The 18,109-nt window shown below is 36.9% G+C and overlaps 1 protein-coding gene across 1 annotated transcript; it reads left to right on the top strand.

Moving 5' to 3' along the window:
• Nucleotides 1–12,129: 12,129 nt before the first annotated feature.
• LOC149926616 (uncharacterized) lies at nucleotides 12,130–16,552 on the top strand. Its single transcript, XM_090158954.1, has 9 exons — nucleotides 12,130–12,290; nucleotides 12,771–13,369; nucleotides 13,484–13,835; nucleotides 13,965–14,453; nucleotides 14,517–15,105; nucleotides 15,163–15,298; nucleotides 15,988–16,168; nucleotides 16,238–16,335; nucleotides 16,410–16,552. The coding sequence occupies exons 1-9, from the start codon at nucleotides 12,221–12,223 to the stop codon at nucleotides 16,476–16,478; spliced, it is 2,583 nt and encodes an 860-aa protein (XP_090015080.1). The 5' UTR covers nucleotides 12,130–12,220; the 3' UTR covers nucleotides 16,479–16,552.
• Nucleotides 16,553–18,109: the final 1,557 nt, after the last annotated feature.

The raw sequence follows: 18,109 nt of genomic DNA, 5'->3' as shown, positions 1-18,109 counted from the left end.
TATCGCCTATTGAATTTTCATACTTAAATAATTTTTTAAAGTACTATAACATATATTTTCGGAATCAGGACCAAAAACTCTATCCTATGAAGAACACTAAATTAAAAAATTAAATTGTTTCCCTAGCTGACACCAAGAATGTATTTATTTATACTCAGGGAGAATGAATATGTCGAGACTATCGACGGACACGTTGAGCCCCTAACCCCGTCGCGCTAACGGGGGGGGGGGGAAAGGAGGCGGTCTTATTTTTTGCGTCCTCGCTACAGCGTTAATCGCGTCGAAAAACGTAATTTTTAAGAACCAATGAGATTGCAATATTATTTGATTTTATTAAAGCGGAGGAGCATACCGGGGGCCCAACGGGTGGAATTGCAGAAACGCTAAAAATAATCTCCCTGAGTATAAATAAATACATTCTTGCTGACACTATCTCTTTAACAAGCGGATGCAAAACGGCGACGAAGCCCGTAATTCAGTCTAGTGTCTTGTGAATAGCTCTTGGTAAAACTTTTGCATGTGAAGAATAGGAAGTGTCAAACTTATGTAACAATAGTATACACTTATGATAATAATAATAAGCTAAAATGTAACCTTGGACCCGCCTAGATAGGAAGTTGCATTATCGAATTGTATAGAAAAACACAGTTTCAAAATGAAAATCCTTACTATAAAAACGGAAATGTTTTGTTGGGAGAAATCCAAATAAAATATTTTGAAACGGTAGAATGTCATTCATTTTGTCATCCATTGTCATCTCACCGGAAGATATTCCTTTCGGTAAAAATAATAACGATTGTAGGCTAGATCGTATTTAAAGATTTACAAAGCATTAATTAATATTATCTTAGTGATGATGGCTTTTGCAAGTTCCCGGTGCCTTTTCCAAATATGTAATGTTTCATTTTTATGCCGTGTAGTATAGACACTCCAAAAGAATATTTATACACTTATGAGTAAATTGGGGTGGCGGAGTGGTTAGCACTTTGGCCTCGCAGCAAGAAGAGGCGGGTTCGGTCCCAACTTGTGGCACTGGGTGAAAACTCGGAACAACTCCTTCTCGTTGAGTTGCAAGTTCTCTCCCCACTGGCTTAAGGGGTTATCCCCCGAGCTCTTCGGTTTCCTCTTCCATAAAAACTTGTTGAGGTTATCGGTAATAGTGAGTGTAGGGAGCTGTTGGCTCGCGTGGCATGAAGGGCTTGCCACCACCCTCCTGCGCCATGTAACCCGGCCCCCTGAATTAATGGCTTTAAAAGTCGCTTGATGACTTAGGCCTAAGGTTGTGCCTTGGGTATTAGCCTATAGCTGATTAATATTTGTTTTATTAAATATTGACCTTTTCGGAATTCAATCTGCAACATATTTGACGAAATGCGGGCAACATTTTCTCCAAGTACAGCAACACTTTCTCAGAAAGGCAAAATTCGATGAAAACGCAATAAGACATACCAACATTTCGAGGAAATTTGAATATCTTTGCGTACACAATTGGAAAACAATATGAAAAGCAAACATTGCACCGATTTTAATCATAAACGTTTGGGGGCCCCTAGTTCTCGGGGTCGGCGAGGGCGTTTCAATTTCAAATCTTGGCTTAAAGCTCTAGCGTGACCGTGGCTTTAAACTAAAGTTAGATTTTTACAAAAAGGGTTAATATTGTAGTTGGATATTTACAAAAAAGGTGGTAATTTTAGTAATTTTTTTAAAAAAAGGTGGAAACTTTAGTAAGATTCTACAAAAACGTTGAAATTTTAGTAAGATGTTTACAAAAACATTGAAATTATAGTAAGATTTTTACAAAAACATTGAAATTATAGTAACATTTGTACAAAAAGGGTTAATATTGTAGTTGGATATTTACAAAAAAGGTGGTAATTTTAGTAATGTTTTTACAAAAAGGTGGAAACTTTAGTAAGATTCTACAAAAACGTTGAAATTTTAGTAAGATTTTTACAAAAACATTGAAATTATAGTAAGATTTTTACAAAAACATTGAAATTATAGTAACATTTGTACAAAAAGGGTTAATATTGTAGTAGGATATTTACAAAAAAGGTGGAAATTTTAGTACATTTTTTACAAAAAGGTGGAAACTTTAGTAAGATTCTACAAAAAGGTGGAAATTCTAGTAAGATTTTTAAAAAAGGTGGAAATTTTAGTAAAGTTTTTACAAAAAGGACTGAAATTTTAGTAAGATTTTTACGAAAAGGTTGAAATTTTAGTAAGATTTTTACGAAAAGGTTGAAATTTTAGTTAGATTTTTACGAAAAGGTTGAAATTTTAGTAAGACTTTTACAAAAAGATTGAAATTTTAGTAAGACTTTTACAAAAAGGTTGAAATTTTAGTAAGACTTTTACAAAAACCTTGAAATTATAGTAAGATTTGTACAAAAAGGGTTAATATTGTAGTAGGATATTTACAAAAAGGTGGAAACTTTAGTAAGATGTCTACAAAAAGGTGGAAATTTTAGTAAGATTTCTACAAAAAGGTAGAAATTTTAGTAAGATTTTTACAAAAAGGTTGAAATTTTAGTTAGATTTAAAAAAGGTGGAAATTTTAGGAATACGTCAATTGATATAGCGTAATTTTTGGTGTAATTCTGTAATACACGTTTTAAATAACTTAAAAATGTATGTGTACCTCTAAAATGTATGGTTTTGTACAAAAGAGATTAAATATTTATTAAATTTAATAATAAACTTTACTGTTTGTCTAAGATCAAAGTGTAGTATCTTATCGCATCGGCTATTAAACGTATCTCAAAATTAGACCGATTTACGCAATAAATACTCACTCGGTCCAATTATTGTATCTGTAGTTTTAAACAAATTCTAGTTTATACATTTGTTTTAATGCGCAGCTTATATTTAAGATACGTTGGGGTAATCTTTGGTATAACTGTCATTTCTTGGAGGCACAATCTTCAACGCTATAAATAATGAGAGCCTGGATTAACGGGAGATATATGAGGGGGATTATCAAAGAAAACTTGCAGTCGACGATCTAGCCCGACCTCGATCAATTCATAGGCAAACACCGCTCTAGGAAAGGGATTCGCGAAAGCCAAATGGCTCCCTGGAGTCCAATTACTACTCAACGTTTCAATTATTTTTGGTACAGAAACGCCTCAACCGTTTTCAGCAGTTTTTTAGTAAAGGGTACTTTGAAAGGGCTTTATTTAGCATTTACCGGTTTTTTCTTTTTTTATTTCGAACAGACTTTTATTTCGAGCCAAAATGAACAAACCATGACTTGCAGAATACTTTTTTTTTTGAGATACACAAATCGGTGTCGACCTGAGGCCTTAGACACCAGCACACAATAACTGATTAATCAGGGCGAGATATGTGTAACGGCCCCGCCAACGGGGGGATACGTGGGGACAGGGGTGGGGACAACCGTGGCGGAAGTATTCCGACCACCCGTTGGGGAATTGGTGGTCTTCCTCACACGACCATCCACAAACTCTGCCTCCCAGTCTCCCAGACGCTTGGGATTACAGGAGTACGCTACTACTCCCGGGGTGCAGAATAAGTTAATAGATCGATTTAAACATTTTGCGTATAAGAAAACGAACATTGAGATAAGAGCCCTTTTAGGTTCTATTTAATCGGTTTATTTTTACTAGATGGCACCAGGTTAAACCTTTTGGCAGAAGGGGTATAAATTTATTTAAAATTAATTTCTAACACTATTTTATGTAAAAACCAAATATATTAAAGTTTGACTAGAGAAAAATTCGGTATAAATCTAGATTTTTCGTGGTTTTATCTAATTTAAATTGTTTCAATCTGCTGGCGGCATCTGGTAGGACTTGCATGTATTTAAAATTTGCCACAAATGTCGTTACCCTTGTAAAAGTAACTTATCTCCCATGGTCTATTAGTTTTACCATAAGTGGATAAGGAACATAAGTATGGCAGAGAACGAATTTGGTTAATGATAGTCTGTCGTGGAGCGATTTCGAAATAGGAAGTTTAAGAACAGGAAACTCGTCCCTTTCTACTCGTTCCGTTGGCAAAATAGTTGGTTAGTTTGATGGCGAGAAATACGAGCGTACACGCGTTTAGGTTGGAAATTTGAAAAAACTAACTTGTGAAATGGAGCCAATGTTTATAATAGTTATTTTTCAATCTTCCGATTCAATAATTCATCATTATTTTCCAAAAGTAAGCGTTATTTACACTTTTGAAAGCATTTCCAATTTTCAATAGGCCTTGGCTGGTCCGTCAAAAGGCTGCCGGCGATTTTCCGGACATCCTCCAAATACTAGGAGCAGTTCCCGGACATCCTCCAAATACTAGGAGCAGTTCCCGGACATCCTCCAAATACTAGGAGCAGTTCCCGGACATCCTCCAAATACTAGGAGCAGTTCCCGGACATCCTCCAAATACTAGGAGCAGTTCCCGGAGAGTTGTCAGTCCGTCGGTACGTATACGTCGTTAATGGTTTACGTTGTCATTGGCGAAACAGACTATCACTAAAATAGGGAAGTGTCATACTTATGTTTATTATCCACTTATGGTTTTACGAGTGTAAATACAAATATCAAAGCAATTTACTGAAACTGGCCTAGTGTGGTAACGGCATTGCTAGTCATTTTACTGAAAAATAATTAAAAAAATAAATACTTTATCAACAAAGAATTTATTTCTACTATGTTGGGTCGATTTGGCCTCCGCTGGAAATATACTCTACTAAATAAAGGGATCTACAGGGTGTCCACTAAAAAACGATCCAGGGCGAATATCTCAGAAACAGTTTTCTCTATAGTGAGTTGCAGGCTAAGAAAGACAAAATATATAGTACAATCGGCGCAAGGATGCCTCAGATCGTTTCCGGTCATTCCACCGCGCGAAATTTGAATTTGGCCATTTTACGGTCAAATTCGAATTTTGCTCTTTTTGTCGTCTTTTAGCGCCACCTAGAGACCGAAATTGGAATCTTTATTTTTTAATTTCATAATTGTGGTGGAGAGCAAATTTAAAAGATAAGGCATTCCTATAATTCTTAAATTTAAAATAGTATGTATAATTATTTATTTTTTGTAAATTTATTTCTACGTCTTACCAGTTAAATAGGTAGTTTCTTTTAAAATAGTTACCACGCTTTCTTGGGGGTAACATTGTCTTAATGAGCTATAGACGTTTAAAATTATATTTTTCTCTTTATTTGTTAACAATAAACCTTTATCATGCTTTTTATAGTAACCTCTTGGGCTATTTAAAATATTTGGAGCTTCAATTATCGAACTTTCTTTAGCTGCATTAAATAATTAAACTCATGACAACATGAAATTAAAAAATAGATTCCCATTTCGGTTCCTAGATGGCGCGAAAAGACGATGAAAATCACGAAATTTGAAATTGACCGTAAAGTGGTCAAATTTAAATTACGCGCGGTCAACTGGCCGGAAATGGTCTGAGGTATCCTTGCGCCGACTGTACTATATATTTTGTCTTTCTTAGCCTGCAACTGACTATAGGAATTATTTTTTTATGTTACGTAGCTCGTGCAGGGGGCCAAAGAAGAATGATAACCTCGATGACCTTGAATCATGTCTTCAAGGTCATACTAAAATTATCTCGAGAACCATTACGTTTAGAGCACAAATTCCAATTAGAATTTATAATTTCAGAACTTATTTCTAGTTATTAATACATAAAATGTGACGAAGAACAACTTTCTAATTGGAATCTTTGCTCTAAACGTAATGGTTCTCGAGATAATTGTAGTATGACCTTGAAGACATGGTTTAAGGTCATAAAATTTTTCTAATATTAAAATCTCCTACCATGATGCGATTGTCTAGCAAATTTCGATAATGTAGCACAACTTGTTTTGGAGTTACTAGCGCTGTCTTTCAATTTTCCCTTTTACGACCTTTATGATTTTGGTAAATTTTTTCTCAACTTACTATTGTTACTATTGATCAAATCCGATCATGTTCACGCTACGTGACGGGGAACACTTTTCTAATTGGTACAAACTTTCTAATACTTACGGTTCTCGAGATAGTCTTTTGATGACCTTGAAGACAAGGTTCAAGGTCATTGAGGTTATCATTCTTCTTTGGGCCCCTGCACGAGCTACGTAACATAAAAATTTTAAATTCCTAGAGAAAACGGTTTCAGAGATATTCGCCCTGGATCGTTTTTTAGTGGACCCCCTGTATGTTAAATACTATTAGATTAGAATTTGGTGAAATTTATTGTCTGCCACTAATACGATGTAAGAGTGTAAAAAAAATTAGTATTTTCATAAAAATATTTTTCTACTTAAAAACTGAATTTAAAGTAAATACCTCAACCACCGTAATCCGTGATAACATCCGCTACTACAATAAAAAGATCATGGCAACCCTGTTTTAAAAGATTTTATAACGACTAACGATTGGACAGAAAACGGCTAATTTTTCTAGCTAAACAAACACTGTGATTTTTCCGCGTGAGCTTGAATGCAAAGCCCGTAGGCAAAGCGGAGGCGCGAATTTCAAAAGGTTCGTTAATTTTATACGTGCGCGTCAATTTACAGTGCGAAAATTGCTTTTTAAGCCAAGTGGGAACTAGGCTTAATACTATTGCTCAGATAATGAAGTTTATTTGTCTCCGATAACATTCCGAGTATAACCAGAAGAAAATAGGGGGAAGTACGCTTCTAGTCAGCTTTGGAAAGGCGTCACTTTTCACGAATTTTCGCGCCAAAACGGTTTGGCGGGAAATCGCGGATGAATACATCGTTTAAAAAATCAATTTTTCTTAAATAGAACAATTGTAACATAATGTCCTTCTCATTCTCTGCTAATTGAGCTAAGGCGTATTTGCTTTCGTCGTTTATAGCCGAGTTGAATCAAAACAAAAGTGGAACTACTTTTTCAGTTTGGTTTATTACGCGTAAAAAGGCATTTTCGTGGGTCACACGACGACTTCTATGGCTCAAAGCTACAGATACGTACTTCCCCTATTTTCTTCTGGTATAACACATTCATGACCTTATACACAAAGTTATATAATATTTTAAAACAAAGAAACCCATGTATACGAGTGTCATAAAGCAGCTGAGGATCAAAATAATTTTACGTTTTGAAAGTGTCACTTTTGAAATAGGCCGTCGACGAAAATATCCGTTACGTTAACAATATAAACTTCGATGAAAACAGAAAATACACGTCGAAAAAATTTAATAAAAACGCCAGGCGTATCCGGCTTTTTATCCGGACAAAATGCTCTCGCCACATTTCGCAAACCTTTCGTTCAATTTGTGGCTCAAAGTTTTCCTGCTTTCTACTTTTTATTGAAGACTTAGAAATGGGCATCGCTCCTTTCACGATGATATTCTTTTTGTGGAAATTGAAGAGACGTTACTTTACTACGAAGTATTTTAACGCCTTTTATAACAAGACAGGCAAGCCACTATGACGCTATTACACCACGAATAATTATTGTCACTAGAAGCAAGAACCGATTTACGTCAGAAAGAACCTGCGACTGTAGCTTATAGCTTCGGTGATACCTTGGACGAATAATTACTGGACTCGAATCTTAAGCAAAATCCACTGTTCCACAATTTGCATCGCCCGTCAGCGCTCCGAGACGAAATATTTCTATCCAAATACAAAACACGTGCGTAAAAATATCAGATGACCTGCTCTTCTGTTTTAATAGGCTTTAGATTATTCAGTAATAATTGTATTGGAATAAAAATGAAAGGATAATGATTTAATTAATTTAAATAGGAAGTTATCTTTAATGTTTTTGCATATATAGTTTGTGTGAAAGTTTAAATAGATTATAAATTTAAAAATGCTTTGTCAAAATGGAAATAAAGGTGTAAGCTTTGACGACAGTAACGAGCTAAGAACGCTAGGCCTAAAGTCGTCCGCTAATTTTGGGCACTTGTTTATTATTTGGATAGAAATCTTTAGAATACTCGACACAACGGCGCTGCAGAAAACGCACCAAGCACGCCATTTGGTTTCGGGTCCAATAATTATTCGTCCAAGGTGATACACTAGACGCCCCGCCCTATTTCAGAGTCCATCTTGATCTTAGGTCTAGAGCGCCATCTCTTGAATGGAAAATTACATTTTTCTTAAAGATTATTATTTTAATTATTAAAATTAAATTATTTTGATAAATTCGTTATATTTTATATTTGTATATCGTGTATAAATTAAATTTATTTTAATTTTATTTGTTTATTTATATTTATTGATAAATTATTTCGTAGTTTTTCATTTATGACGTATTTCATTAATTATTAATTAATATTATGAAAATAATTCAATTAATAAGAAAATTATCGTTACAGCATTTTCCAAAAGTATATTTAGAAGTAGCTATTTGGTATTTGTGAAAGTTTCCATTATTAATACTTTCGATTCCGCTCAATAGATAACGCCATAATCAGCTAGGCTAAAACTGTGCTTTGCGTAAGAAAACATAATGAGGGGTGAAATTCACAATGTAAAAAGTTTCTAACACTATTACAGAGGGTAAATGATAAATGATTAATTAATTAGTATATATTCTTATGAAGTATAATTTTAACATTTTAAATGTTTACGCGAAGTAATACCGGTGGTACATTTTGACCCGTGATGCTGTGTATACATCCGCAGTTTTGGCGGGAAATTCGCGTCCAATGAAATCTACATCGAGCCGGCGAAGGTATTTTTCATAGGGATAAAAATAAATAAATTGATTATTTCTTATCCAAACGCTGAGCTCTAACTAAGAATGTGTACGGGATTTTAACGATGGATTTCAAGATAATAATAATACACAGGCTCGTAGCCAGAAAAAAAATGTCGTTTAGGGGGCAGTAGTTTTTTGTGAGGGGCACATTTTTTTAGAAAATTAACATAAGTGGCGTCGTTTAATGTTTTTGGTGTTCAACAAAAAAACTTGCTTTCTGAAGCAGACCATTCTACAACTTGTATTTTATTAACAAATAGTTAACTATAAATAACGATCTAAACCTTAGACAAAGACAAGTGGTTCAAAAGGAAATTTTTAAAAAACTAATAAAGATGAAGGGGCAGAGAATATTCTTTGTGGGGGAATGGATTAAATTGAGGGGGCAAATAAAAATTTCATTTGAGGGGGCAACATTTATTTTTGAGGGGACATTGCCCCCGAATTCCCCCCCCCCCCCCCCCAGTGGCTACGGGCCTGTGTGCTGTGTGTACTTGGAATGCTTATCGCGGCCAATTTTCGTCTCGATGTGGCTGACGGTTTTTTTGACGTCACTATGTTAACTTACCAAACAATAACATGAGAGGGGAGCGCGCATAGAGGGGATTTTTCCTCTCGTAGGCGGGGCCAAAGCCGTCAGAGTGATCTTACCATACGCGATACGGCAGGAAAAGCATTCCAAGTAAGAGTATGGATTCCTGCCGCTAGACTAATACCGAAGGCACCACCTTGGGGCCTAAGTCATCAAGCGAATTTTAAAGCCATTAATTCAGGTGGCCGGTTGTTGGATTTCGGATTTCTTAACTTTTGTCCCAGATTTCGCGATTTCTCGCAGGATTTCCAGATTTCACGTCACATTCCAAGATTTTTCGACGAATTTCGGGATTTATCGTCAGATTTCGAGATTTCTTGCCAGATTTCGAGATTTCGCAATGGATTTCTTGATTTTTGTTGAATTTCGAGATTTTAAAACAATATCTGGATTTTGAAGAGATCCAGGCTCGATTTCGTATTTATTGTCGGATTTCTGGGAAGTGTACTGGATTTCTTTGAATGTCCGACCCCTTGTGGCTACTTCTCTAGTAAGATATATATTATAAACTTCTGTGGTCACGGAAAAGTATTAAGAAAACGCCAATGAAAAAGAATGTTATTTGACATTTCGGTTTATGTTTCAAATTCTACAGCAGCACCATTTCAAAGTTAGAGTTCAAACGTGATAATATTAGTAGAGAATAATAAAACACTTGGAAAAAGTTCAAAACATTTATATAAATATTTCTACGTTTACATTAGATTTCTTTCTTCGTGTACCCTTTGTTCACGGAAAAATAAATAAAACCTATACCTTAATATTGTCCAAACCGTTTCTATTTTTCTGTCTTCGTGTATCCTGCTATACTAAACAATAACTAATATCGGTTAAATTATTTATTCAAACAATAAGGGAAATTTTTAAGAGTTACTACTTACTAACATTTTAAGTATAAGGTGGTTAAGCTATTTCCACCAATGGGAAAGCGGTCCTCAGGGCAGCGTTGCCAGACGCCCTATAATTATAGGGAAAATTTGAACAGTATACTATATAGGGCATTTTTTTCGATTTTTCGATATTGATGACCTATAAATCCTATAATTTAAAAATTTCTTAGTCAGGTTCGGGAATTCGATATAATATCAGACTGAAAAATACAAAATTTATGATAAAAATGAATAAATGTGTTTTTATTATTTTTAATATTTCAGTTTTTTTCATTTAAAATTTCATAAAAATTGAAATTAAAGCCAAATACAATGTGTCCTATAATTTGGACTGGAAATCTATAATTTTTAGTCCTTGGGTTTATATTTTGATTTTGGCTATCTGGCAACGCTGCCTCAGGGTTGGATAATATTATTTTTTCACGACTTAAGAGTCTTTGACTAGTTCAAAATATTTTCATTGATAATATCATCAAATGACGCATTAATTTGAGATAGACATTCTGAATCAGAACTTTTATGAGGTGCAGTGGACTCTGGATTCTTGATTTTCTACAAGCACGTTGTGATGTTTTTAAATAAAATGGGATTGATAAATAACGAATTTATTATACGCCATATTCGCCATTATTTATGAGTATTTAGGTAAATGTTTCACAAGTCAATTTTACTAGTGAGCCCCCAGATTTCGATTAATTGTAGTAGACAGAGCATTTACTTTAGTAGTCAAATGTCGTGACTAGTGCCTTATGTCCAACTGTGCCCCCAACTGAAATCTGCACTCCGCCACCACAGACCACGAATTTGACGTTTGAAAAAACGCAGTATTAAGTCTCTGCTTCATTTCACAGGAATTTGGAGCTGGGGGGAATAGGTTTGAAAGTAGAGAGATTTCATTATTGATTAAGCCTGTACCCCCCACCCCTAACCCTCTACCTCGCTTTTGAGTCTATTACAATTTCTATGATGTTTGAAAGGGATGTGCAACTTCGGTTAACAAAGGAGGGATGTTGAGAGTTTTGTTATAGTAAACAACCAAACGTTTCAGTACTTTCCAGCCGAATTGAACAAGATGTAACGGACATTTAAGTACAAAAAATCCCCTCCCCGATATATTAAATATATTTTTAATATTTAATTTAAATTCTAACAAATTTCCAATCATCTTGTACGTAAACATAATAATCCCAAGAGGAATTTTATCGAAAATGAGTTTTTTGAGTTACTTGGTTTTTGAAATACACGTTAGTTTAAATTAATTTTTAGACAAACTGAATTTTTTGAGAAAATTTTAAGTTAATTGATACAGGCGCCATTTAACTCGTTTGCGTTTCGATACCTTATTTCCAAAACCCGGTAACTCGAAAAATTTATTTTCTATAAAATTCCTCTTATAAAGTTATCGTACAAGATGATTTAAAATTTGTTCAAATTTAAATTTAATATTTAAAATATACTTAATACATCGGGGGGATTGTGTGTACTTAAATGTCCGTGACATCTGGTTAGTGTCACTTTTTATAGGCCCCTTCAAGTACAATAGTACCACGATGTAATAGTTAAATTCTGGATAAGCAAAAGGTTTTATCAGTTTACACTCTTATCTCCCGCTTTTCAGGAGGAGTAAAAAGTGTAGCCCCAATACTGTGACCTTGAAGAGTAGTTCACGTTGTAGAATAATTCCCTCTACCAGAACAAGCGAATAATTTAGTAAAAGTGTTCCAGAACAAACTAATATTACATATCTTTGACCTTTAAAAATAAATTTCCTTTCTGACTTTCTCCCCCCGTTAACCTTTAACCTAATACAATTCTACTGGGTATTTTTTTGTTGGTTTTGTAATTTGTTTGAAGCCTAAAAAATAAAACAAATGCGTGAAATTTAAAATAATTGGTATTTTAGCGTACGGGGCTATATCCAAAATTTGAACTTTAACCCTATGGCACGACAACAACTAATTTAATTGTGAACTAATTCTTTCATAGATACGCAGAGTCGCGTGGTTATCTCGAACGAGTGAATGTTCATTGTTAATTATTCATGAAAATGGGATTATTTAGCGACAGCGATGAATCCCAGGATGGCCAAACAGTGTATAAGCGAAACAAAGGTACTGTTGTATAGGCAAGTGTGCAGTGGCGGCGGAAGGCACGATAGTACCATGGGATTTCCTTAACTTTACTCTAACTAATGTTAAACCGCGTCGGTGAATTGTATAAATAGTTAATTATCGCTTAGTTAATGTTGTATAATCCTTGTTTCTTTCTACGTGTATCCTTGGTTAACTAAAAATAATTAAAATACATTTGTTAATATTGTCCAAACAGTTATTCTATGTCTGACCACACAATAACTGAACTCAATTAAACTTCTCTGTTTTAACATTTATTTTTATCGCGGTTTTTATTTATTTTCTATAATTGGAAGGTATTTGTAAAATGTTTTATTAAATTTGGGGGGATACAAATACGTGCATTGTACCCCTGTACCCAAAATACCTTCATTGTACCCGTATACCCCATATTCCGCCGCCATTGCAAGGGTTATATTTAAGTATTTCTCAAAACAATAGCTATGTTTTATCGAAAAGGTAGGCCTAGCCGCGGTGAAAAAGCTCTTTCTCCGGGATTTGAAGGAAAGGAACGACCTGAAAAAGATAAGAAAGTATCTCAGGATGAGGCTGACTGCGTAGCGACACCTGGGAGCCGTCGTGACACGGAGGAAAGAGATTCTTTGATATTGAAAATATCGGAGGAGGAAGTAGAAGATTTCAGAGCCAAACTCGATGGAGCAGAGGCGGACGAAGAGGGCACGCGTCAAGTCAAACCTCGTGAAATGGAACTGTCTAAAGTTGACGATGAACCAAATGAAGACAGACTTTCTAAGAAGGACGTCAAAGACAAGGTAGTGAAATCGGATAAAGAAAGTCAAGGCGTCAAATCTCTGGTGGATTATCAGTCTGATAGCGATCAGTCCGATGAGGAAGAAAACACTGACCCCAAATATGAAATAGCGCAATCGAGTAATTTCGAGGGAGGCCAATCTAGTAAGCCACCCCAGTCGGATAAAGCTAGGGAAACTGGATCTAATGACCAAAGATATGAAAGTCTACAGCCTGATAGAGATGAAAAGGCCGAATCGGGTGACCAAAGCCAATCTAGGAAACTAGCCCAATCTGATAAAGAGGAAGTCGAATCTGATGATGAAGACCAATCTAGAAATCCAGCTCAGTCTGATAATGAAGAGGAAGTCGAATCGGGTGACGAAGGCGAATCTAAGAAGCCACAGTCTGATAAAGAAGAGGAAGTTGAATCTGGTGACGAAGGAAAATCTAGGAATCCATCTCAGTCTGATAAAGAAGAGGAAGTCGAATCTGGTGACGAAGGCCAATCTCGAAAGTCACCTCAGTCTGATAAAGAAGAGGAAGTTGAATCTGATGACGATGGCCAATCTAGGAAACCACCTCAGTCTGATAAAGAAGAAGAAGAGGAAGAGGAAGTTGAATCGGGTGAGGAAGGAAAATCTAGGAATCCATCTCAGTCTGATAAAGAAGAGGAAGTCGAATCTGGTGACGAAGGCCAATCTCGAAAGTCACCTCAGTCTGATAAAGAAGAGGAAGTTGAATCTGATGACGATGGCCAATCTAGGAAACCACCTCATTCTGATAAAGAAGAAGAAGAGGAAGAGGAAGTTGAATCGGGTGACGAAGGCGAATCTAGGAAGCCACAGTCTGATAAAGAAGAGGAAGTTGAATCTGATGACGATGACCAATCTAGGAATCCACCTCAGTCTGATAAAGACGATGGAGCCGAATCTCACCAGTCCGACGAGGAGGTCGAATCCAACGCGCATCAACCCAAATCTGATAAAGAATCTCTTGTCGTCAAAGAAAATTCAAAGCAGGAAATGGAAACTCTCTCGGGGGAACCACTACGTGAAACAAGAGCAGCGGGTAGCGAGAAGTCCGCGCACTCGCCTACACCCAGCTCCTCGGATGAAGACGATGTTGAGGTACAATCAGCCCAGGAAGCTCAGTCAGAAGGTGGGGCTCAGTCAAATTCTGATGATCAATCGGACGCGGACCTGAAGTATGGCAGGGAAGGCGTAAACAACGAACCCCAATCAGATGGCGAAGCTCAGTCTGCGTCGGGTAGCGATAGGTCCCCCACCCCTCCCATACCCAGCTGCTCGGATGAGGATGATGATAAGGAACAGCACCCAAGCTCCGACGAAGAAGTTTCAAAACCGGAAGTCTCAGATCCATCCGTCCGAAGTAATATCACCTCTATATTTGCAAATAGTCTGTATAAAATCACCAGTCTGTTTAATTTTTCAGAGGAAACAACGACCGCCGATTTATTCGGAGAGCTAAGTTCGGACGACGAAGCGCCGCCAGAGAACCGATCTGACAAAGAACTTAATGCGGAAATAAAGAATGACATACAAGTTAAGCCCGATGACAAAGAGACCTCGGAATCCGATCAAGAGCAACAAGAAACTGAGGCTCCTCCGGCGATCAGAATCGACGCGAATGTACCCCGTTTCAACAGCAATCTGGGCGCAGAGATCGGCTTCGTAAAGTTACCAAACTTTCTCAGCGTCGAGCCGAGACCTTTCGACCCGCAATTGTACGAAGACGAGATTGACGAGGACGAAGTGCTGGACGAGGAAGGAAGAACCAGGTTAAAGTTGAAGGTGGAAAACACCATCCGCTGGAGGATGACCTACGACGAAGCCAAGAACATGAAGAAAGAGAGCAACGCTAGATTTATCAAGTGGTCTGACGGAAGCTTGTCTTTGCAATTGGGTTCCGAGATGTTCGACGTCGATAAGAACTCGATGGCCAATGATTTCAACCATTTGTTCATCCGCCAAGGAACTGGTGTCCAGGGGCAAGCGGTATTTAAGACTAGACTAACATTCAGGTCTGTTTCTAAAAGGAAAATTATTTCCAAATTTCATTTTGCGTAATTTCCCTTTAGACCTCATTCGACGGACAGCCTTACCCATCGCAAAATGGCCTTGTCGCTCGCAGACAAGAGCACCCGAACCCAGAAAATCTGCATTTTGCCCTCCGTTGGTAGAAATCCAGAAACCAATAAGCGAGCGTTGTATAAGGTAAAAAATTGTAAATTATTATCCCTTCTTATTAGTTAAAAACCTGACCGTAAGTCTATAATTAAGTTCGTTAAGTATGTCAGTTATTCGAAATGATTACTGAGAGCTTGGTGGGACGCTCGCTGTTCAGAGAAGGCCCAGAAAGTCCATCTGGCCCGTCTCAAGGCCCAGAGGTCAAAACTGCTGTTGGACCAGGTAGCCTACAAGAGGCAGTTGGCGGCCTGTAAAAGGCTAGCTAATCAGCTTTGTTAATACTCTTAACACCACCCTAGACCCAAGTCATCTAGCGACTTTTAATGCCTTAAACAGGTGGCCGGGTTACAATGCGTAGGAGGGGGGTGGCAAGCCCTTCATGCCACGCAAGAAACATACGGGACTTAAAAAACAACACCTAAACACGGCTAACAGCACGCGTATCTATGACGACAAGGCAAAAGTATGATGACTTGGTTCGAAGTCCACCAAAGATGTGTAATCATTTTAGAAATGGGTCTCAGTAAATATTTAAAGGTCCGCAGGATCGTTTAAAAATTACGGGCCAAATTTCAGGTAGCTCCTCCCCTTTCCGTCACGTGACTCAGACATGCCATTTCGCTTCAGATAACCACGTGAATCTGAAGACCCACCCTCAAAATTCAAATGATCCCGTTGACCTTTAATTATAAACTCACGCCTTGAATTAATGACAGCACGAGGAGAAGAAGCTGAAAGCTTTGATAAAACGCCAGAACACAATGGTGAAATTCAAAGATCCAACGGTGCGGCGAGGATTACGGCCGTCTTATCTGGAACCCGATAGGGACGACTACGATTCCGATGACGACGACGCCATTTCGTTAGCTGCCATCAAAAATAAATACAAGAAAAGGGGTACTTTTTCAAAGCACGTACACTATTAATTTAAATTTAACTTATACTTTGGATCTTTTTCTGTAACAGACCGACCATCGATTTATTCCTCCGGGGAGGAATCGGAAAAAGAGAAAAGATTGGAACGGGCCAAACGCGATAGGCTTGAAGACGACGACAGCGATATGGTGATTATTTGGATAATTATATAAAGATATCTTTCTCAATGTTCCGATATAAATTGACGTATCTCCCTAATTAGGATTATTTCGATAAGAAGGATACTAAGAAGAAAAAGGCTATCATCGAAGATAGTGACGAAGACGACTAGTTTCGGGATTCAATGGAAATATTGATTTTCCGGTACCAATTTATATAGTAGATTATATAATAAAACATATTGAACATAAATTCGATAATTTTCTTTAGTTTTGGTTGAGCTTTTCGCGAGCGAAAACTATCGCTACGCCCCCTTTGGTTCGCCCATGAAACCTAGATAGGACACGGCTAAAGCACACGCTCATTAGTTTCTCATCTTTATTCGTAAATTTGAAATGCCAGTATCATTATTTATAATATTTGCATCGTTTGCTTATATTTTGATAAGTTCATTTAAGAAAACAAGTTGGCAAGCCAAAATATACCTCTCCTCGGAAGAATTGTCCCTAGTGGTATTAATTTCTCGAGATAACCCTTAAAGATATATCTCCGCAATTTAGAGTTATTTGTTAAAAATATTAACCCATTTCTATCCCGCCCGGTATAAAATTTTAATTATAATTAAAATAATTGAGACGAAACGACCAATTTTAATTTATTCAGAATATCATAAGTTAAGTAGTTACAACAGTAAGTTAGACGTACTATAACAATGCACAATTGAATTAAACCCTTTTACAGAACAAGTTTATCAGTTAAATATAATACGAAGCAAATTTTAATGAAATATCTACAGAGGCTTTTTGGAATTACTCGCTTACGGCATACTTGCCGCATCTTTAACGCTCATTTTATTTCAACACTCGCCCTTGATGAAGATACCGTAGAATAGCTATATTTGGCATCTGGTAGTGAACGACTCGTTCACTTCCTGTTGACGTTGTGACGCATACCACATGAAAAAGACCAATGCCGTCCAATTTCCAATATCATATAATGACTCGCACACCCAAGAAATCATTGACTGCGTTAGAAATCGTAGATATCCAAATATCCACACCAAATGTATTTACCTTACCATCAACAAAGCACAGAGAGCCACTTGACTAACCGCCAGCTTTTAAAGCAATTAACGTTAAATTATCTCCTTTGAATTAACAGAACTATATATAGGTCGTTAAGAAAGTGGACCACCCACAGGGTCTACCCTTTAACCCTCTAATCTCGGCTGACTGCGCTAAAACAAGATTTAACCTTTAAAAAATACCAGATTAGGCCTTCATAAATTCATTAATAAAAAAAGACTTTATTACCTATTATGCTTACGATGCCTGTCTTAATTTCAGTGACTCTAAGCAGCTATCGGTGGTTCTGTGGTAGAGCGCTCGACTGCCAAGCCGAATGGTCTGGGTTCGAAACCTGGGTGGCGCATTTGTTTTTAATCAATAGAGAAACGCTAAATTAGAATTTCTTCGATGCAATAATTTCAATTTCAATTCTATTTCAATTAAACCAAAATTTCGTACTCTATTAAATACGCTTCCGATAAAGCTGAAGGTCTAATTTTCAATAAGGCGTAACAAGTGTCGGTGGTTCTGTGGTAGAACGTCCGCCTGTCAATCAGGAGGTCTCGGGTTCAAATCCCGCCCGATGCGATCGCAAATTGATACTAAGACGAATACCGTGTACAACTGGTGGAAACCCTGCCATTGGACGTTGAGAGGTAGCATTACACTCAGCACTCGGTCCGTCCCAAAGTCATTAAGAAGAAGTTGGAGAGAAAACGCCCATATAAACACAACA

The sequence above is a fragment of the Leiobunum rupestre genome, chromosome 9 (assembly GCF_980474605.1).
Source record: "Leiobunum rupestre chromosome 9, qqLeiRupe1.1.hap1, whole genome shotgun sequence".
Lineage (NCBI taxonomy): Eukaryota > Metazoa > Arthropoda > Arachnida > Opiliones > Sclerosomatidae > Leiobunum > Leiobunum rupestre.
This window is presented reverse-complemented; position numbering and strand designations above follow the sequence as displayed.